General features: G+C 50.2%; 2 protein-coding genes across 4 annotated transcripts in view; both read right to left on the reverse strand.

Annotated features, from left to right (window-relative positions):
* Positions 1–1,385: 1,385 nt before the first annotated feature.
* On the reverse strand, positions 1,386–16,349 carry QPRT (quinolinate phosphoribosyltransferase). Of its 2 annotated transcripts, XM_040259367.1 has the most exons (4): positions 16,283–16,349; positions 3,356–3,891; positions 2,500–2,631; positions 1,386–2,426 (listed from the first exon to the last, which is right to left on the reverse strand). In XM_040259367.1, exons 1-4 carry the CDS (start codon positions 16,293–16,295, stop codon positions 2,208–2,210), a joined length of 900 nt encoding a protein of 299 aa, XP_040115301.1. In that variant the 5' UTR covers positions 16,296–16,349; the 3' UTR covers positions 1,386–2,207. The 2 variants fall into 2 exon arrangements, with proteins under 2 accessions (XP_040115301.1, XP_040115293.1); XM_040259359.1 differs by having other exon boundaries at positions 1,386–2,631.
* A 3,558-nt stretch (positions 16,350–19,907) lies between these two features.
* Positions 19,908–22,490, reverse strand: part of SPN (sialophorin) — a 4,127-nt gene continuing 1,544 nt past the window's right edge. For both annotated transcript variants that reach the window (XM_040258880.1, XM_040258876.1), the window contains one exon: positions 19,908–22,490. This exon is cut by the window's right edge and continues 502 nt beyond it. In XM_040258880.1, coding sequence (XP_040114814.1) covers positions 21,630–22,490 — 861 coding nt within the window. In that variant the 3' untranslated portion in view covers positions 19,908–21,629.

The following is a 22,490-nucleotide window of genomic DNA, read 5'->3' on the forward strand; positions in this document are numbered from 1 at the left end:
CTGGCAGCTTGCTTTTTTTCTATTTTAATTGGGATGCTGTGGGTGCCGCCCACATTCTCCAGTTGGCCACAGTTTGCTCCCCTGTGTCTTCTTCCAGCCTCCCCCATTTGTCTCACGTGCTTGGATCCTAGAGGCATCTGAGTTTGAGACTCCTAGTACACGTCTCCCTTCTGCCTCTACTAGACTCTGACTCCCTCTTGAGCCCAAGGCTTTTGCCTTTCAGTTCCCTGCTCATCTTGGGTCCCCATTTCTGTCCTGACACCCAGTTCCATGAGGGTTCAGCTATCCCCCTGCAGGTCGGAGGAGCTGGTCCTCGAAGATCTAAGATCCCTGGAGCAGGGAAGGCTGCCTAGCAGAGGGTGTCCTTGTTTCCCTGGAGGCAGGACAGGAGGGCCCTGGGGTGGAAGTGTGTATCACAGCATAGGTGTAGCCCAGGTGGCATCTCTGGTCCGTGTCCTGTGAGAATAGCCCCTTTAGTTCAGGACATTGGCCAAGGCACCAGCCACTTCTGCCCGGCATCTTTGCTAAATGAATCTCCACGGTGTGCTCAGAGCCTGGCCATGGCAGGCGCTCAGCACACATCTGATGCTTGAAAGATGAAGGTATTGGCCTGTCTGGAGCTTTCCCATCTGGGGTGAGCTTGATGTTTTCTTGATCTGCTCCTTTCCCATCGCTGGTCTCCAGGGTTGAAAAGGGGGCAGAGGGGTAGAATAGATCCCTCAAGACAGACTGGGACCCCCAGCCTCCCCCTGAAAAAGGAGCCTCTGTGGGTGAGACCTGTTTTTCTCTCCTCCTGGCAAGGGGTGGAGAAGAGAGTAGATTCTGGGAGGGGAGAGGCGACTCCAGACTGAAGCCCTTCCAGAAGGAAGCACTCTGGGGACCTTCACCCTTGGGGCCCTTCATGCTCTCGTTCCTCCCAGAGGCACCCAGATGGGTCAGAGAGAGGTTCGAGGTGAGGGTAGGAATGGCCACACAAATGGGCAAGACCTCAGGGGTGCGGGTGTGTATGTGTGCTTGGGGGGGCTGGATTTAGACCCTCTGCTTAGACCTCTGAGTCCTGACCTAGCATGGAATGAAGTCTGATATCTGAACACGGGCCCCCACCCATCCCTTCCTTACTTCCTTTTTTTTTTTTTTTCCTTCCTTACTTCCTAACTGACCTAGGCTCTGGTCCTCTCAGAGGCTCAGCAGCTGCGTACCTCTCCCAACTAATGATATCCTAAAAGGCCTTCAGCACCCAATGGGGGTTTCATCTGGAGAAGGATGGGTGGTGGAGTCTGTTGGGGACCCCAAAAGTGAAGAATGAACAGGTTCTCACCTCCAACCAAAGAGATGGTAATAGTAGCCAGAGGCGAAACATGAAATACTTAGTCATCAGTACAACATGGGCGTTAACCAAGTGTAATATTCCAGCTGGACATCAGACTGGGTCCACATATCCTTAAATATAAGACACCAATGATTGTAAAACACACATCACGTTGCATGGAGTGTTCTGTCATGTCAGACTCTGCGACTGCGTGGACTGTAGCCCACCAGGCTCCTCTGTCCATGAGATCTTCCAGGTAAGAATACTGGAGTGGGTTGCCATTTCCTTCTCCAGGGGAACTTCCCAACCCAGGGATCGAACCCATGTCTCTTGCATCTCGTGCATCAGCAAGCAGATTCTTTTATGTCTGCACCGCCTGGGGGCCCAGAAACACACACACTTACTCAAAAAGAAAACTGTCAAACCAGTCCTTTCTTATTTTATGCTTGTTGGAAGACTAATTTCCACATAGATTGTTATCACGTTGTACCTATAAGCCGCATGCACAGACCACAAGGGCTACGTGACAACCCATGTCTGTCTGACAGGAACCATTAGATGCTGTCAGTTAAAGGCGACTTCAGTGTGTGGAGGGAAAAAAAAGTGCGTCTTAGAACAGATGAATGATGGCAATTTCTAACATTTACTGAGCATTTACTCTGTGCTAATTATCACCCCCAAGGAGTCCGTAAGGTTGATTAGACCCATTTTACAGATTAGGAAACTGAAGTGAGCGGAGGTGACGTCAGTCCTTCGCAGTCCCCCAGGCAGCGCGTGGCAGAGCCGGCCTCAGCACAGTCCAACGCCAAAGTGTCCTGGTGGCCGCTGGACTTAAAGAAACCTTGAGGGTTCCATGAAACCACCTTACCCACTGCCTGGGTAGCCTCCTTGGTTGGCTTTAGGAGCGGCGGGCGTGGGGCACTGGAGTGGCCCCTTCAGCAAACAGCTTGAGGGAGAAATCGAGGGCCGGGGCCGCCTGCGTCAGCATCCCCAGAGAGATGACATCGATGTGGGGCCCACAGAACCGCGGGAGGTTGGCCAGCGTGACGCCCCCGCTGGCCTCCACACTCACACTGGGGAACTGGGCCTTCAGCGCGGCGGCCGTGGGGTGCAGCTCCTGCGGGACACGAACCGGGCAGACGTGAGAGCCCCCGACCCGGCCCCTCCCCAGAAAGCCGCCCCGGCCTCACCTCAGGCCTGAAGTTGTCCAGCAAGACGAGGTCCGCTCCTGCCTCGGCCGCCTCCACAGCCTCCTGCAGGCTGCTGCACTCCACCTCCACCTTCAGGGCAAAGTCGGCCGCCCGTCGCGCCGCCCGCACCGCCTGGCAGGCCGCAGGGGTGACAGTGAGACCAGGTGGCACCTGGCCGCCCCAGGGCAAGTGAGCTGGGACTGCCACGCGAAAGGCTCCAGATAATGAGCTTGGGGTTCATGGCAACCCACTCTCATATTCTTGCCTTGAGAATCCCATGGACAGAGGAGCCTGGCGGGCCACAGACCACGGGGTGGCAAAGAGTCGGACACGACTGAGTGACTAACACTTGGGGTTCACGAGGAAACGGGGAGTGGAAATGGCTTCTTACACATTAGCACACACACATTAGGTGAAACCACATGAAATTACCATTTTTGCAAGGCAAAAAAGGCCAGATTCAGCACACTTTGGCATTTGGACCTGAGTGCAATCAACTCAGAATATTAAGACTCAGAGAGGTCTTCAAGCACAGTTTCACATAAAGGAAACAGGTCCAGGGAGTTCGAGTGACCTGCCCAAGGTTGTAGTCATCAACACTGGCTTCCAATAGTTCGTCCTTTGCCCTGGAGCATCATACCAACCAGCTGAAGAAGGCTGGAGAAGAAGCAAGTCCAACCCCTCCCTTCACAGATGGATCCTCTGAGGGGTCGAGGAGTCTCACATCCCACCCCGGCCCAGGCCATCACTGTTTCACCAAGGAGTGGCTGGGGGTCCCTGGTAGCGGGGAAGGACTGTGATGGGGGCTGGGGTTGGAGCAGGGCCAGGGTAGGGGCTCAGCTGGACAGATAGACACCTTTTTCACACCACCGGCTGCCAGGACATGGTTGTCCTTCACCATCACCAGCCCGCCGAGGTCATAGCGGTGGGCGGCAGCGCCGCCCACTAGGAGCCCGTATTTCTCCACCAGCCGGAAGCCTGGGGTAGTCTTCCTCGTGCCTGCCACATGCCCGGCCCAGCCGGTCCCCCTGGCGGTCTCTACCGCAGCAGCAGCCATGCTGGCAACTCCGCTACAGCGGGCCAGCGTGTTAAGGGCCACCCGCTCCCCTAGCAGCAGGCAGTGGGCAGGGCCCCGGACCTCGGCCACTTTGGCCACAGGCACCAGCTTTGATCCCTCAGGGAGGAACCAGGAGACCTGGCAGTTGACTTGGGCAAAGATGGCATCAAAGAAAGGCCTCCCTGCCAGCACCCCTGGGGACTTGGCCCACAACACCGCCTGCGAGGGGGCTGTCCCCGAGACCAAGGCCACGTAGTTGAGGCCTGGGCAGTCCTCTCGGAGCCAGCTGTCTGCCAGGGCGGCCAGAGTGGCAGGAGGCAGCAGACGCGCCAGGCCTGGGAGGGAAAGAGAGAGAACGGCATTACATGTTGGCTGCCTTTCTGATAGTCGGGTGATGGTCAAAATATTTAACAGCTGGCTGAACTGGGCACTAGCCAGTCAGGGTGAAGATCTGGGGGTCCTGGGAGAGGGGCTGAGGCATTGGGTAGACCTTGTAAGCTGAACAAGGTTGCCAGATTGACCGAATGAAAATACAGGACACCTAGTTAAACTTATGTATTTATTTATTTTTGGCTGCACGGGCTCTTCATTGCTGTGTGCAATCTCTGTGCAACAAGGGGCTACTCTCGAGTTACAGTGCGCAGGCACCACTGTGGTGGTTTCTCTTGTTGCAGATCATGGACTCCAGGGTGCTCGGGCTCACGTGAGAGCTTCCGGAACCAGGGATCGAACCTGTGTCCCTTGCATTGGCAGGCAGATTCTTAACCACTGAACCACCAGGAAGTCCCCTAGTTAAATTTAAATTTCTGACAAACATCAAAGTTTTTTTAGTGTAAATATATTCTAGGCAATATTTAGGACATGCTTACTCTTAAAAATTATCTGTCAGTTATCTGAGATTCAACTGACTGCCCTGTATTGTATCTGGTAAATCTAATGCTGGATCAACAGCTATTTGTCAACTATAAGAGACATGCAGCCACCTAAAATGTCATTCTGCAGCTTTTCCATCTGCCTTGCATAGAAGGATGGGTTATTTACTAGCTGAAGCTCCCAGGAGAACATGAGCTGTATGTCTTTCCGATCCCTGTCTTCTCCATAGCACCAAGAATTTTAAAGCTGGAAGTTCAGCTTTTTATAGACATGGAGACTGGACCAGAAAGGAAAGGCAAGTCAACTGAGGTCACAAAGCAAACTGACAGCAGAGTCACACTAGCCAGGCCTCAGGGTCATGGGCATCTGTGCTTCACCTTTGCCCTCCAAAACATGCCTTCTCTCTAGAGATGGAGTTGTATAAGGAGGAAAGAACATGGGGAGATTGTGTTTGAGCCTTTGCTTTTTGAGACAGAGCTTCAGGAGTGTGGCCGAGCCCTTTAAGCGTTAAGGACAAAGTGTTCCCTGAGGTCCTTACTGCTGGTTTGCCGGGCCCCTGTGTCTGTTGAAATGAGTGGGGTGACCACACAATGGTGCAACATTGCCATCTGTTAGTCAAGAGAAGAACTACAGCCTCGTGGAGGGCGCTGTAGATGGACTTAGCTTGAAGTGGGCAGAGGTGACAATTCGATAGCCTGTAAAGGGGGTTGTTTGGTTTTGTTTCCCCTACTTTCACTCCGAGTTGAAGATTTTGTTTTTTGGCCACGCCACATGTGGGGATCTTAGTCCTCCCCCCCACTGCAAGGATTGAATCTATACCCCCTGCATTGGGAGCATGGAATCTTAACCACTGGACCACCAGGAAGTCCTGCACCAAGTTGAAGTTAAGGCCAGACAGTCTGGCTTTCTCTACTCTCAGAGGGTGCATGCCTGCTCAGTCGCTCAGTTGTGTCTGACTCTTTGTGACCTCGAGGACTGTAGCCTGCCACATTCCTCTGTCCATGGAATTTTCCAGGCAAGAATACTGGAGTGTTGCCATCTCCTGCATTGGCAGGTGGATTCTTTACCACTCAGCCATCTGTGAAGCCCAAAGCTCTTCTTTTTCAACCTTTCTTTCCCAAAACCAAGCACCTGCTCCTCCCCACCCCAGCCACAGATCTCCGTGCTTGCACCTGACCCTCCTTCCCCATGTTCTTGTCTGCAACGACCCAAGCGGCTTCCCATTCCCTCCTCAGAACCAGCTGTGCCCTGGCCAGGTGCTGGGAACAAAGTCAATGAAAAAGACATAGTCCTGTCTCCACCATTCACGATCCAGCCAGGCAAAAGGCCAGTGAACAAAGAGCAGAGGTGGATGCAAAGGCCCCCACTCCATTCAGACCCAGGTGCTGTGATGTTTACTTTTTAAAGTGAATTTGAATTTTTGGACTGGTGAGTATCAGATAAACAAACTGTGATGCATGTATACAACGAATTCGACTTGGCAATGAAAAACGAAATGAACTACTGATACACCCAACAGGCACACATCTCAAATGCATTATTCTAAGTAAAGAAGCCAAATTCAAAAAACGACACGCTGGGACTTCCTTGGTGGCCCAGTGGTTAAGAATTTGCCTTCCAATGCAGGGGACCCCAAATGCAGTGACAAAAACCCAGCGCAGCCAAAAAAAAAAAAAAGTGACATGTTATTTGAGTCCATCTATGTAACCATGTTCTGGAAAAAGCAAAATGATGCAACAGAGAACAGAACAGGGGTTGCCTGAGGGCGGGAGAGGGCCTGGCCACAAAGAGAGCAGCACCCAGTTCGGGGATGTGATTGAACCAGCCTAGATTTTGTCTGTGATGGTGGCTACAGTACTGATGCACTTGTTATGACTCACAGAAGTTGACACAGGAAAGGGTGAGTTTTACTGTCTGTGATTATACCTCATTAAACCTGACTTTAAAAATCAAACCGTAAAAACGGAAATTTAAGTGGATCGCTCTCCTGCTCAAAGCCTCACTTTCACTGTATTAGTGCCAGCTCTCTTGACTTCTTTCCATTTATTCTTTGGACAAATCCTTGCTGAGCGCTTGCTCTGTGCCAGGTACTAACTGCTGGGTGGCAGAATGGGCAGCTCTTTCTCTTAGCTTTCAGGCCTTCACCTATGGTATTCTAAGGTTGTTTCTGCCCCCTGAAGTCCCTTTCCTCACCCTCACCCCAGACTCCCCCTTCACCTCTCTGTCCTCTTCAGATCTTCCCTTAGTCATCACTTCCTTGGCTGGGGGCTCTCACAGACCCCCTAAACCAGGTCACGTGCTCACCCAGCTCCTTGTTCATCCATCAATGTCATCCTCTGCTGGTGTTTTCTCCCCTGGGGCCAAGAGGTCCACTGAATTTTCTGCTATAGCCCAAGTGCCCGGCACGCTGACCCAAACAAGTGTGCGGCTTGCATATTGACAATTTCATATTATTTTAAAAATTATTTACTTTTGGCTGCACTGGGTTCTCGTTGCTGCAAAGGCTTTTCTCTAGTTGTGCCTAGAGGCTTCTCATCACAGTGGCTTCTCTTGGTGCCGAGTATGAGCTCCAGGGCGGTGGGCTTCAATAGTTGTGGCCCGAGGACTTAATTGCCCCCAAGGAATGTGGAATCTTCCTGGACCAGAGATCAAACTCGTCATGTCTCCTGCATTGGCAGGCAGATTCTTAACCACTGGACCGCCAGGGAAGTCCAGTTTCACATTATTTTTATCTTTCGGTCATGCAAAAGGCATGTGGGATCTTAATTCCCCTACCAGGGATCAAACTTGCACCCCATTGGGAGCACCTAGTCTTAACCACTGGATCACCAGGGAAGTCCCCTTATATTGTTTAGTTTGAAACTATGTGTTTGATGATACTTATTTGAGCAGAGAGGTGGCACAGTGGAAGGAATCAGAGCCCAGACTCCAGGACCACTCAGTATGGGTTCCAATACTGCTTCTATTACATTTAACTAAGGGATCCTGGGCAGGTGGCTCTACCTTTCAGGGGACCTTCTCTGTCCCAACTGTAATAGGAATAGCACTGATAACCCCATAGACTTGTTATGAAAATTCAGGGAGTTTATATTTCTAACATCCTCAAGAACACAAAGGAAATTCAACCCTGAATATTCACTGGAAGCACTGATGCTGAAGCTTCAATACTTTGGCCACAGGATGCGAAGAGCTGACTCACTGGAAGAGACTCTGATGCTGGGAAAGATTGAAGGCGGGAGAAGAGGGCAAGAGGATGACGTGGTTGGATGGCATCACTGACTCAATGGACATGAATTTGAGCAAGCTCCGGGAGATGCTGAAGGACGGGGCAGCCTGGTGTGCTGTAGTTCATGGGGCTGCAGAGTCAGACGCGACTGGGTGACTGAACAACAGCAGGAACACTGGCACACAGTAGGTGTGTTTGCTGATGGGATGAATGAAGCATTTACCCCGCGCGAAAAGGAAGAAGTGACTAACCGTCCCTGAGGAAGCGGGGAGTCTTAGTGGTCTTAAAGGATGAATCACGTTTGCCAGGCAGGGGTGAGGGGGTGGGGAGGAGGGAGGGCAAGACACAAAAGAGCAAGTGCTCGAGGTTCAGAAGCAAGAAGATAAGGGAGGTGAGGGAGGGCTGTGGAGGATTCATGGGAGAAATGTCTCGAGCTTGAGGCCAGAGTGAAAAGGGGGCTAAACCAATTAGCAGAGAACTTTGGACAAATCCTGGGAGTCATCATAGAATTTTAAAGGAGGGAATGGTATGATTATGACTTAGTTCTAGAAAGGTCACTTCAGCCAACAACTGGAGACGGGTTGGGAGGCAAAAGGAGGCTGGGGCAACTGGCTGGACAGAAAGTGAGGAAGCCCTGAACTGGGCAGAAACCAATGGAAGAGCCGGGGTGGGGTGGGGGTGGGGGTTGGGGCAGATGGAAGATTGTTTCTGAGGCCGAAGCCACATGGTCACGGGAAGGGAGGGGTGGGGGAGGGAAGTTGAGAAAGGAGGGCCCTCCCCCTGGGCTGCACATCGGAATCCTCTGGGAGCTTTCCGGACTCTGCTGCTCAGGTCCATCCCAGATCAATCAAATCAAAATCTTTCCAGGGTGGTTCCTATGAAGCCAAGTTTTGGAAATGCTCCCTGTGGGATTCAGATGCGCAGAAAGGCTAAGAACAAGTGCTCACACAAAACCACCTGTTGTATACCTTGGTTTATATGAAACATCCAGAAAAGGTGAATGGAGAGAGACAAGACATCAGATGAGTGATTGTCTGGGGCCAAAAATTAAACATGGCATCTTACTGGGGTGATGGAAATGGTCTGGTGATAGTGGCATAACTTGGTAAATTTACCAAAAAGCTTCGAATTGTCTACTTAAATAAAAACAAGAACCAATAGTCTGCCAAAAGGCAGGAATCATTTTGCAACACTAGTAACCCGGTGGATCCAAGGACTGGATCAAAAGCCAACATCAAGAGGAAAGTCAACCAGATACTGGGCACTCCGGACAGAGCACCCCCCAACCTGTGGAATATTCTTGGCAAAAGAGCTGAACCAGAGTCAGATCACACTTCTAAACACAACCGCCAATTCACAAGAAAACCGGAAGACAGAAGAATGTGTTAAACCATACCACAGGGATACAGCCAGCCAAACTCAGACCATAGGAAACTCTCTAGAAGATAGCCCAGTTTCTTCTCCGTGTATGTGTGCTAAGTCATTTCAGTTGGGTCTGTCTCTTGGAGCCCTATTGGCTATAGCTCACCAGGCTCCTGTGTCCATGGGATTCTCTAGGCAAGAATACTGGAGTGGGATACCATACCCTCCCCCAGAGGATTTTCCCAACCCCAGGATCCAACCTGAGTCCCTTACAGTCTCCTGCATTGGCCAGAGTGTTCTTTACCTCTAGCACCACCCGTATATTGCAAGGGAAACCAAAGATTAAAAGAATCTAAACCCATACTAACCAGTCACAATGGATCTTATTTGGATCCTACTTCAAACAAACAAATTGAAATCAAATTAGAACATTTACGAAACAGTTGAAAATCCGAACACTGACTGGGTATTTGGTAACATTAAGGAAATATTTTTTGAAGCGGGTTATGGTTGTGATACAAAAAAAATTATATTTTAAAAACAGTTTAAAAATAACAAAATATTGATATATTTATGTATGGAAATATTTGAGACCTGGGTTTCCTTTAAGATAGTCTTGGAAGTTAGTAATTAAAGGGTATGGGGACTTCCCTGGCAGTCCAGTGGTTAAGACTCCATCCTTTAACTGCAAGGGGACCAGGTTCAATCCCTGGTCAAGGAACTAAGAGCCTACATGTGGAGTGGCACCGCCAAAAGAAAAGGGTGGGGGAGCATGGATGGGACTGGATTGGCCAAAAGTTGGTGGTTATTGAAGCTGGATGATGAGTATGTGAGAATTCATCATACTTTTCTATCTATCTTGTGTACATTTGAAGTTTCTCTATAATGAAAAAGTAAAACAGATAAAAATGGAAAGGAGAGAGAGGACCTTCGCTTAGGATAAGGTCAAAGAAATTTCTGGGGAGGATGAATAGAGCAGTGATCCTCAACCTTGGCTATACAATGGAATTATCCAGAGAGCTGTGCCAAATGTATATAATGTTTTGGCCCCACCCCCAGAGATTCTAATGTAACTGGTCTGGAATGTGGTAACTTAATTCTAATTCATAACAGAATTGAGAGCTTCTGAACCACAGGATGAGAACCTGTGTGACTACTATACCTTGGTGAGTGCCAGATGCCTGACACTTGCTATATATATATGTGTGGTGTGCTGTGCTTAGTCACTATCTTTGCAACCCCATGGACTGTAGCTTGCCAGGTTCCTCTGTCCGTGGGGATTCTCCAGGCAACTGGAGTGGGTAGCCTATCGTTTCTCCAGGGGAACTTCCTGACCCAGAATCAAACTGAGGTCTCCTGCATTGCAGGCAGATTCTTTAACCAGCTAAGCTACCTGGGAAGCCTATATATGTATATATACACAAAGTCACAAATCCTACCTACTGCCCTTCTTCATGATAGAGGTCACTAAGACAGGGAACCTAGGTTCAGAAATGCAAAGGGAAATTACCTAAAGAACAGAGCTAGAAAATGGGACTTTCCTGGTGGCCCACTGGTTAGGACTCTGTGCTTTCACTGCAAAGGACCTGGTTTCAATCCCTGGTTGGGGAACTAAGATCTCGTAGGCCATGCATTCCAGCAAAACAAAACAAACAAACAAACAAAAAAAATTAGAAGAAAAGAAAAGGAAATGACCAACGTGGACCCTGGTCTCCCCTGTCCAAAGAAGGTAGTTTTAGCTTTAGAACCACACTGCCTCCTCCAGCAGGGCTTCCTGTCTGGCTCTCTTAGGCAAGATCAGCTATTGTAAATGCAGAATGTTCCTGAAAAACAAATAAATACATCTGGATTTCTTTAAGCCCCAACTCTCTTGTGCATTTCGAACAACAGAAATTCCTGTGGGGAGCTTTGAAAATAAGGCTCTCCTAATTAGCTGCTGAAGCTGAAAGGACCTGCACAAGAGAAGCAGTCTGTTTTTGCAGCTGCCTGAGCAGAAGTTGCAGCACTGAGGAAACAGCTGTAAGCCCTGTCTGTCCCGTTTTTATCCTCACTGTTGTTCTATGTAAATAGTCTCTCAAGACACCTGGACTTCAGAGATTATAGTGTGACCCTGTGAGGTGTCACCTTGATCTCTCAAGGCAATACTTTCTTCATTGGTTATTCCAGAATTTTTTTTAATATTGGCATCTCTGGGACTCCCCTGATAGTACAGTGTTAAGACTGTGCTTCCACTGCAGGGGGAGAGGATTTGAAAAACTGGCATCTCTGTTTTTGAGGGAATCTGAAGCATCTGGACGGGGGGTTGGGGAGTGGGGCTTCCCAGGTGGCGCTAGATGTAAGGAATCCGCCTGCCTCTTGCTGGATGGAAGAGATGAGGGTTCGATCCCTAAGTCAGGAAGATCTCCTGGAGGAGGAAATGGCAACCCACTTGAGTATTCTTGCCTGGGAAATCTCATGGAAAGAGAAGCCTGGTAGGCTACAATCCATGGGGTCACAAAGAGTCAGACATGACTGAACCGACTGAGCATGCACGCCCACAAAGCATTTGGGGAAATTTCCTGCATTTATTTCTTTACAAATAATGTAAAACGATGCAGATAAACTGAAGACTCTGGCAGAATATTTGAAGATTCCTCCTCCCACCTCCCACCTCCCACCACTGGCACTTTTGCTATTCTCGTCTGGATTCTGGATTGTTGACTGATTTTTTAAAAAACGTTCCTCATTCTTTTATTTGGCTGCATCAGGTCTTACTTGTGCTGGGTCTTAATTACGGCAGCACTTGCCATCTGTTGTCGTACACAAACCTCTCTATTGGTGCACAGGCTCTGGAATGCTTGGCTCAGTAGTTGTGGCGAACGGGCCTAGTTGCTCCAACGGATGTGGAATCTTAGTTTCCCGACCAGGGATCAAACCAGCATCCCATGCATTCCAAGGTGGATTCTTAACCACTCGACCACCAGAGAATCCCTATTAACTGATTTCTCTATGTTGCCCTAACTGGCCAGTGGCTTGGTACCAAGAGCAAATGGGTTAGAATCAGAGCTCCCATCCTGCATCTTTCCTCCAATCATGTAATAAGTACTTGATCATGCTTTTGATGAACTGGCACAAAGGCAGGTTCTACAAATGCACGTAAGACAAATACCACAAGTTTCTGTTCTTAATTTGATGTGTGACCGGGTGTAACCGTGTGCAACCATATGGCTTGTGCTTGGAACAACAGTGACTTATATGAGGTTGACAAAATGTTCCAGCTAAAAGCAAGTGATGATGGTTTTCCCCAACTGACTGGAAAAAAAAAATTAAATAGATGTCAGTTTTAAAGGTTTTGCATTTATAGGTTTTTCTTAAAACTCTGGTGCCTGCTACCACTTGTCTAAGATAGAATCTGAAGTGACATTGTGTATAATAACAGCGAACACGTATTGTCCTTCCGTAGCCCTGTCCCTAGCATTTTCTACATATTAATACATTTAATCCTCCCAACAACACTCATAAGGTAGGTACTATTATTATCCCCCTTTTACAGATAAGGAAACTGAGGCACTGAATAAGAAAGTAATTTGCCCAAAGTTCACACAGCTCCGAAGTGTGTGAAGGCAGGATAAGTCTAAGCAGGCTGACCCAGAGTCCCCTCACTTATCCCACCTTATCACATAATTCACTAAATTATTTTTTAATTATTCTATATTTATTATATCACTATTCACAGAATTCTACAAGCCAATCCAGGGATCCAGCGTTCTGTCTCCTGGTGCAGTAGGAATAGTCTGGATGGGGGGCAGGGGCAGGGTTGGTCGGAAATGCCTAATTTGAATCCCGGCTCCATCACCTACATGCTGGGTGACCTAAGGCAATTTCCTAACCTCTCTGAGAGTCAGTTTCATGAAAAAAGCGCAGGGTTCCAATGAGGAGGAAATGGGCGGCTCAAGTTAAGGGCCTGAGCCAACACCCACTCAGCTAGTGTCTTTGAACCCAGGTGTCTGACTCTGGCAGCTTTGTTCTCCCATCTACTTATTTGTTGATCCATTTGGCAAACACCAGATGGAGACAGAGGCTGCTTAGCACCCTGGCTTCCAGATAAAAGTTTTCTTTTCCCTTTCTCTCCCTAGAGAGGCGAAATGACCTCCAAAGAGAGCCAAAGGGGATTGAGACCTGCTGTTAAGGAGAGAGCAGTAAGAGAAGGCTGGGGCTGGATGGGCAGAGGGAGGCCTGAGGGTTATGGAACTGAAGGTGCCCATGGTGCGAGAGGGGGCTGAGTGGGAGGAAGGGGCCAGACTGAGCAGGCCCTGAATAACAGGAAACAGTTAGGGTCTCACTTAACAGGCAATGGCAAATCCATCAAACTTTTGATCTGAAGTCACATAATGAAAAATGCACTTTTAAGTTTCCATGTGCAAGTTGTACCTAGGATTCTTTTTTTTTTTTTAAGATTTTAAAAAATATTTATTTATTTATTTATTTAAATAAATGCTGTGCCAGGTCTCAGTTGCAGCCTCCCTCTGCCCCGCCCCCGCCGGGATCTTTGATCTTTTTAGTTTTGGCGTGTGGGATATTTAGCTGTGGTGTGTGGAATCTAGTTCCCTGACCAGGGATCAAACCTAGGCCCCCTACATTGGGAGCCTAGAGTCTTAGCCATTGGACCACCTGGGAAGTCTCACGCCTAGGGTTCTTGAAAGATGTAATGTGCTTAGTCTCTCAGTTGTGTCCAACTCTTTGCAACTGCATGGACTGTAACCCGCCAGATTCCTCTGTCCATGGAGTTCTCCAGGCAAGAATACTGGAGAGGGTTGTCACGCCCTCCTCCAGGAGATCTTCCCAACCCAGGGATTGAACCCAGGTCTCCCACATGGCAGGCAGATTCTTTACTGTCTGAGCCACCTGGGAAGCCCTGAAAGATACAAGTTGCAAGGCTATTCCAACAGCCTAGGCAAGGAAGCAGTGAACCAAGATAGAGGGTAAAGGGAGAACGTCTGTTTACAGGGACTGCCTCCTGCATTCCACACCCCCAGACCTGGGATTCCCACCCTGCTCACACTTTGGCCACCAGCCTGCCATCTGCTTCTCCTTCTTCTTTTAAAATTTGAAGGGAGGAGGGAGGGGGGGTTCAGGATGGGGAACACGTGTATACCTGTGGCGGATTCATGTTGATGTATGGCAAAAGCAATACAATATTGTAAAGTAATTAACCTCCAATTAAAATAAATAAATTTATATTTTAAAAAATAAATAAATAAAATAAAATTTGGCTGTGCCAGGTCTTGGTCACTGCAGTGTGCAGGATCTTTAGTTGCAGTATGCAGGATCTTGTTCCCTGACCAGGGACCGAACCAAGGTCCCCTGCATTGAGAGCACAGAGTCTTGGCCCCTAGACCACCAGGGAAGTCCCAGCCTGCCATCTGCTTTTGGCCCAACTCTGTCCTCGCCCCTCCTCTCCTCTGCGTCCCCAGCCTTTGCCTCACCCCACTGATCTGACTACTCCCTCCTGGCTTAACTCCCGGTCAGTGATCCCAGCACCAACCCTTCTGGCTTGGTTAAACATCAGTGTCATCTCATGTGTGAAGGCCGCCACTCAGAGGAAGGCTCCCCCAGAGGGAGGCGGGACCAGAAAGACGTGGAGGTAAATCCATAGGACACAGCAACTGTCTGGATATTGGGGTTCAAGGGAGAGGGAGCTGTCAAAGGTGACCCTGAGGTTTCCGGTCTGAGTGGGAAGCTGGCGAGACATGAACAGAGATGGAGCTGGTGGCACCAGAGGAGTTTGAGTTGACACACCAAGCACATTTCCCCAGAGTGGAACTGGAACCTGGGGTGGCCTTGGAGCTGGAGAGACGACTGCGAGGACCCAGCACCGTCACCAGTGTAACTGCACTGAGTGATCTCTGTACCAGGCGCCCGATGTGTATTATCTCATTTAATCCTCACCACAACCCGAGGGTAGGCACTGTTTTCACATGACCCAATGAGGAAGCCGAGGCACAGTGAGGCTAAGGATCTTGTTCAAGATCACACAACTAGCTGGTGGCCTGGATGGGACCTGAACCCCAGCTCTAACTCTGAGATCATTTCTTTAAAAAAAATAATAATTTGTTTATTTACTTAATTTTGGTTGCACTGGGTCTTTGTTGCTGCACCAGCTTTCTATAGTTGCAGTGAGCGGGGGGCTACTCTTGGTTGCAGCGCACAGGCTTCTCATTGTGGCGGCTTCTCTTGTCGGGAGCACAGGCTCTAGGCCCATGGGCTTCAGTAGTTGCAGCATGCAGGCTCAGTAGCTCCGGGCACACAGAGTTTAGGAGTCTGCGGCCTGTGGGATCTTCCCAGATCAGGGATTGATCCCATGTTCCCTGCACTGGCAGGCAGATTCCTATCCACTGTACCACCAGGGAAGTCCTCTGAGATAATTTCTAAACTAAGAACTGGTCTTGACCCCCCCAAGAGCTGGTTCCACGGCCAAGCCAGAGGGGCCAGGTGTGGGCCCTGAAGAAGAGTCGGACCAGGAGAGGGAGGCCAGAGCTGGGGAAGGAGAAGCCTGGGGAGAGGACTGTGAAGCTGTGGGGAGCCCTCCATGTTCCTGTCACTCCCTGCCCCCATCCTCAACCTGAGGAGCAGGAAACTATCAATAGTATTATCATTTTGCAGATACAAGGAAATGGGGCCCTGAGACCTCAAGTGACTGGCTTAAGGTCACACAGCCTATTCCTAGTGGAGCTTGGATTCAAACAGGAGGTTTTTTGACTCCAAAGCCTGGCCTGTGCCATCCTGCATCCAGCCTCCTCTGGGCATCACTCCTCACATGCGTTAGAATCCCAGGACTCACAGGACTCAGGCCCCCTCCCCCGCCCTTGCGGTGCATGGGACAGGACTTTGCCTCACTCCTCCAGAGTTGTTAGCGAGGGACAAAGTCCGGAGCTGCTCCAGCCTCCTACTACCCTGCACCTTCAGCACCCTCAAAGATGTGGCCACTTCCAGGCCATCCCCGAATTTCCCAAAGGTCAAGCCCCTTTCTTCCCCAGAGCTCAACTGGGGACCCATGGTGGAGAGAGAAACTAGAGTGAGGCCTTTGGAGGGCAGAAAAGAGTGCCTGGGGTCAGAGAGACTGGAGGGAGACAGGGGTAGGTAAGAGAGTAGCTGGGGACCAGCGGAGACTCGATCTTGGAGGAGGAAGGCTGGGGACGAGGCGAGATGGGATGCGGGGATGGGCGGAAGAGGGGCAGAAGGTGGTGCAGGGACACAGGGGAGAGAGGTCTGGGAGGCTTCTTTACCTTCAGGGTCCATGAGAGCTTGGAGCTGGCCGACTGGTGTGTCCACTGCTGGATCCAATGTTTGGAGAGGCCGGAAGCTGGGGGTGGGGCTGCTGGAGGGAGGTGGGTGGGGCCAGTCTGACCAGCCGCGTCACCCCACCAGAGCCCTGCCCCTGTCTGGGGTACCCTCCTGCCTCCAGGACACTCAGCCACAATAGCTCAGAAGTCCTCTCCTCCTTGAGCGGAAGGTTCTTATTCTTGCCAGTCACCAGCCTCCCCAGCCCTGCCCCAGGGCCTGTGCTCCCTCCAAGGGCTGGAGAGCGTTTTTTATAAAACAAAAAAAACAAACAATAATTTTATTATTTAGTTTTGGCCGTGCTGGGTCTTCATTGCTGCACTGGCTTTGCTCAAGTTGCAGTGGGTGGGGTCTAGTCTAGTTTCACTGCAGGGGCTTCTCATTGTGGTGGCTTCTCTTGTTGCGGAGCTCGGGCTCTAGGGCACGTGGGCTCAGTTGTTGTGGTACACGGGCTTAGTTGCTCCTCCCCATGTGGGATCTTCCCAGATCCAGGATCAAACCCGTGTCTCCTGCATTGGCAGGTGGGTTCTTTATTAATACCACTGAGCCACCCAGGAAGCCCCTGGCGAGCCTTTCTGATGGGGCACTGGGGAGATCCTACGTCCACCCTTTTTGATCTCAGATACCTTTTTACCTTTTTCTGTTCCTCCATTTCCTTAGCTGTAAAATGGGGGTAATACCATCCTCATCGTTTCAGCTGAGACTCAAGTGAAAAACTCCACGGGTGACACAGAGTAGAAACTCAGCAAATAGCCACTTCCCTTCCCTTCCTTCTTCCCAAAGTACTTTCAGGTCCCCGAACAGATTAGAGCCAGGCTTCTGAACAAGAAAACCAGGAAACTGCCAATTACGGTACTGGGACTTCAGGCAAGTTCCTGTTCCAGAAGTGCTGGAGATTCCATTTCTTCATCGGAACCACCTGCTAAAGTTGCTAGGACCATTGACTGATTGCTAGACCCTGGCCTCTTTCCAGCCTTCTCCGATTTCTGCCTCTGTGGCACTCGACCCCAGCAGGACCTGGACTCATGTGAGGCAAGCAAGGGTCCTGCGGCACAAAACCGAAAGAGCTCAAGCTCGAGCTCCATTGTCGCGCCTCCATCCTTGCTTGCCTCTCTCTAGTCCAGGCTAGCTCCTGACAGCCCTTCTCCGAACCATTTCCCCCTTTCTTCCCCCTAGACGTCATTTTCTCTTGGTTTCTCTCCTCAAGGCTCTCTTCTGCCTCCTGTAAATCCTTCTTCCTCAAATTGTGGTGTCCCCTCAGTGTGGCGAGGACTGTTCCTCTTTCCCTCCTGGCGAGCATATATGCTAAGCCGTTTCAGTCATGTCCAACTTTACGACCCTATGGACTGTAGCCCACCAGGCTCTTCTGTCCATGGGATTCTCCAGGCAAGAATACTGGAGTGGGTTGCCGTGCCCTCTTCTAGGGGAATCTTCCTGACCCAGGGATTGAACCCATGTCTCTTCCTGCATTGGCAGGCAGATTCTTTACCACTCCCACCACCTGGGAAGCCCCTTCCCTCCTGAGTACACAGCTAAACTACATTTCCCAGTCCCTAGGAAAAGAGACCACCATGTGACTGAATTCTGTCCGGTGGAATGTGAGCAAAAGTGATACAGGCCACTTCCAGTCTTCCCATGATCCTCCCTAGGAATGGCAGAGCTGTAAGATAGAAGGAGCCTGGGTCCCTGAGTGAGCTCGTGGAAGGTTGCCCTCCAAATACCAACACTAAATTGTTGCATAAGCAAGAAAAATCTTCTTTTGAGTTCTACCCCTGAGATTTGGCAGTTGCTTATTAACAGCAGTTAACTTGCCCGAACACAAGAAGATTCTCTCCACAGCTCTTCCTTTTCTCATTTATACAATGAATGATACAATTTATGCATTTATCCATCAGTGCCATTATTTAAATTGCTACGCAAACTCAGATGACTCTTTATTTCTCCAGCTCTGATCCCTCCAAAATTTCAGGTCTCTACTTCTAACATCCCTCCTGACCATTCTAAAAACAAACTCATGGAAAGTTCCCTGGTCACTAGTGGTTAGGATTCAGCATTTTCACTGCTGTGGCCTGGGGTTCAATTCCCCTGGTTGGGGAATTGATGTCCTGCAAGCTGTGCAGAGCAGCCAAAATATAAATAAATACATAAGTACATAAATACTCATGTTTTCTCCCCAAACTGCTCATCTCTGTGCATTTTCACATAATTATGTCAGCATCTTCATCTCCCAAGACAGAAACCTTGGAGTCTAACTTCATTCTTCCTCCCATCATCTCAATAGTCAATTAGTTCTACAAATCTTATTCTCTGGATAAATATATTTCAAGCCTGACCTCTTCTTTTGCCTTAGACCAGACTCCCACCCTATCTAACTTGAACTAGGCTGATGCTCCCATCTCCAGTCGCACTGCCTTCAGGCCATGCTCCTGGATGCCAGTTTCAGTAAAAAAACTGATCTGGCTCCTCCTCACAGGGGGGACGCCCCCACCCTTCCTCTCGGTGTGAGCATCTCTGCCTTGCCTCTGTGTTAACTAAACAAACTGTTTCTCTACACGCTCTCCCACTTGTTGTGCTAGCTCTAATAATTAACTTTGTACCTGCAAAAAACAAAGTCAAAAGACATCTGATCTTGCCATGGCTTACGTGAAAAACACTGTTTGCTCATTCTTTCATTCATGTACTCCTCCATTCGGTAAACACACATTAGGTAAGCATGCCAGGCTCCGGAATCTGGAGTCATAAAGACGACAGGAACAGGGGACACCTTCGCATGATGACAGCCCAGTTGTTCTTACTGTCACATGAGGCACTGTCGGAGTGGAGGAGAAACCCTCTGCTGGGCATGGAGGCAGCGAGGGCGGCTTCGCAAAGGCAGTGACATTTGAGCAACATCTTGATGGTTAAGAGGAGGTTGGAGGGAAGTCAAGATGCGTGTGGGGTGGGCAAGATGGGGAGTGGGCGGGCTTCAGGTGGAGCATGCGCAAATGCAGGAGTGAGTATGTGGCCCTCTCCATGGCTGGCAGCACTGGGGATCTGGGCCATGGTCTGGCTAGCTGTCCTGAAGACACCCACTGGCAGCTCATTGCTGGGGATACACAGGCGATCTCCAGAATAGCCTGAGTTTTCTGATGGCTAATGGCTGGACCCCAAACCTTCCCAGAACAGGAGCAGACTTATGGATGCAGAGGAAAATGAAGTGTAAATATCCACTTTTAGCAATGAGATATACTTTGAACCATGCTTTGAGACCCTTTTCCTGACTGGAGAAGTGAATTACATGACTAGATTTTTCAAGACCAAAATCCTCTTCCACCTGGAATTTGCACTGGATGACAAAGCTGTATTTGTAACTGATTATAATGTGCACTTTTCAAAATAAAATAGGAACATGCGTTTTAAAATATAAGATGAAGAATAAAACACCATATATGGTTGGGTGTGTGAAGTATTCTGTTATTTAAGATACTAGAAAGTGCTGGCAATTTTGCAAAAGAGGAAAAATGTTGTTTTACCATCAGGACAAAATTAGTATTTTAAATGTTTTATTTTTTATTTAGACAAAGGGTACGGGTTCCATACCTGGTTGGGGAACTAAGATCCCTCCTGCTTGCACGGCATGGCCCAAAAAAAAAAAAAAAGCCACCCAGACATGTGTGGGGAAGACTAGATTTCCACCCCCACTTGCCCAGGTGTGGGTGGCACCATTCCGGTTGGGTCCCTGGCCACTTTCCGCCACTTCTCTCCCCATCTCTCTCCCACCCTCCCATGAACTGTCTGACCCAGCCCTTTCCCTGTCTCCCACATCCCCTCCGATCCAAACCACCTGGCAGTCACACCACCATGGTGTCCCTTGGCCTCTTCTTTTGTAGGTCAGTACGTCTGCTCTTGGTCACTGCTCCTCTTAACAACTTCCTCTTTGCAAATCCTCTTTGTTCTGGGGAAATACCAACGGCCTCTGGGTCCACGTGGTGCCCAGGGCACTGGCCTGGACTGGTCTCAGAGATAGTGCAGCTGGGTCTTGTCCCCTTTTCTCCATCCCAGAGCCACAGGGATGCTCCTGGTTCTGGGACCTGTCACAGCTCCCTCTCTCACAAACACATTAAACGGGTAACAGCATCAGCGAGTCCTGGGACTCAGTGTGCCCATTGGAGGGGTGGTGGGGGGAGGGGAGGGGATGATGGAAAGAGTTGGGGGTGGCAAGTGGGGGAGGGTGTGGCGGGAGGGGGGGGGGAGGGGAGGGGGGGATAGGGGTAGGGGTTATGGGGTACTTTGAGGCTGAGTTGAAGAACAACGCTCAGTCACACATACAGTCTTTCTCTCACGCCAGGCCACAGACAGAACTAAATTTTCCATCCCCACCCATCTGAGCAAAGACAAGGGCGCCTATGTTCTCAGCACCTCCTCAGGGTGGCATCTCCCCAGCCTCCGCAGCCTTTCCTGCCCCGCCCTCACACTGTCTGTACTGCTCCCCACTGTCCTTCACAACATCACCAAGTCCTCGCCTCCTGCACACAAACCGCACGCATGAGTGGACCCACGCAGACGCCAAGACTTCTAAGAACTACACCTGCCCAGAAAATTCTCACCTCTGCTCTTGGGAGGAGAAACAACCGAAGCCTCTGGCCGCCTCTGTCCAGAGTTGGGGGGAGTGTGGCAGCTGGGACCATGGGCCAGTCTAGGGGCCTGGGGCTGTCACAGATACACTGAAAGCACCCCGAGGTGACACCACCCAGCCCATGCTCTGGGCCAGCCTGGCACAGACCACTGGCACCCAGAGTTACAGGCAGTTCATGGGCTAATCCGCTACAAATGTCCTAATCCATGGGGCCATTATGTACTTTCCAGAGTAATCCTGAAGTGGGAGCTTGCTGGGTTGCCAATTCCTTCTTCTCAGACTCTGATATCTGTGGGGAATCAGCTGAGAAATCATCAATCCAGGAAGCTTGGCATTTCCAGAGACTCGGCGGCTAGTTTCAAGGACCAAAATGTGATGGGGAGAAGTAGGGGTTGATGAGGAAGTTTCATTTGTTCCATCTGCAAGTGTTCAGTGGGTGTAGGCCCTGGTCTAGGTGCTGGGGGTGGATGCTGGGTGTGGATGGTGGCTAGAAGAGCCAGGGTTAAGAAGCTGAATGAAGATTGAGGGTGAAGATGCTGTGTTAAAATCCAAAGAGTGCTGGGTGAAAAGGCTGGGTGACGGATGAGGAGGTTGGATATCAACCTCTTGGTGATGATGGGAGGGAAGGTGATAAAAGCGGGAACGGCTCTAAACTCCAGCCTTGAGATTCTTGAGCATTAAGGGGTCTTCACCTCTCTCACTTCTGGCCCATTAGAAGTAGGGGCCTCTGCACCCTCATCCTCGTTGTACACCAGCGGCTCCTCTTCCCCCTTTAAGCTGGAGGCTGCCCCTGCCTTCAGCTCCTCCAGTGCCATGGAGCCCTGGCGAGACTTCCGTCTACCAAAGAAAGTGGTGAGTGTGGGTCGCTGGCCAGACCCCTCCCTGTGGGGGCCGTCAGAGTCATTGTTCCCCCTAGACGTTCCCTCTGTCGCTGTCATGGCCTCCTCATCAGACACCCGGGCGACCCCAGCCCAGGCATCTACCACCCCGTTGCGTTTTCTACTTCTGCTCAGTGTCAGGACTCCTGTCTTCCGCTTCTGCCGCCGGAGCCACAACACGATTGATGCCACGAGGACAACGGCCACCAGCAGGGCCACAAGCACAGCCACCAGCAGGGTGCCATTTGTTCCCTGAGCTGGAATTAGTTTGTCCCTCCTGCTTACATTTGTGGAGTTATTTGGGCTGGATGTTGTTACGCTAGTATGGCTAGTGGGGCCACTGGTCCCCATGGGAGTCTTGAGAGAGGTAGCTGGCATGGTGACCAGGAGTCCACTGGTCCCCTTGGAGGTCTTAGGAGAGCTAGTTTTCATGATGACAGGGGATCCACTGGTCATACTGACGGTCTTCAGAGAGCTGGTTGCCGTGGTGACAAGGGGTTCCCTGGTCCCACTGGAGGTCTCCAGAGAGCTTGTTGCCATGATGACAGGAGGTCTGCTGGTCCCACCAGAGATCTCCAGAGAGCTTGTTGCCATAGTTAATAGGACTTTGCTGGTCCCACTGGAGGTCTCCAGAGGGCTAGTTGCCATGGTGACAGGGGT

Source organism: Oryx dammah, unplaced genomic scaffold (assembly GCF_014754425.2).
Source record: "Oryx dammah isolate SB20612 unplaced genomic scaffold, SCBI_Odam_1.1 HiC_scaffold_2, whole genome shotgun sequence".
In the NCBI taxonomy this organism is placed as follows: Eukaryota; Metazoa; Chordata; class Mammalia; order Artiodactyla; family Bovidae; genus Oryx; species Oryx dammah.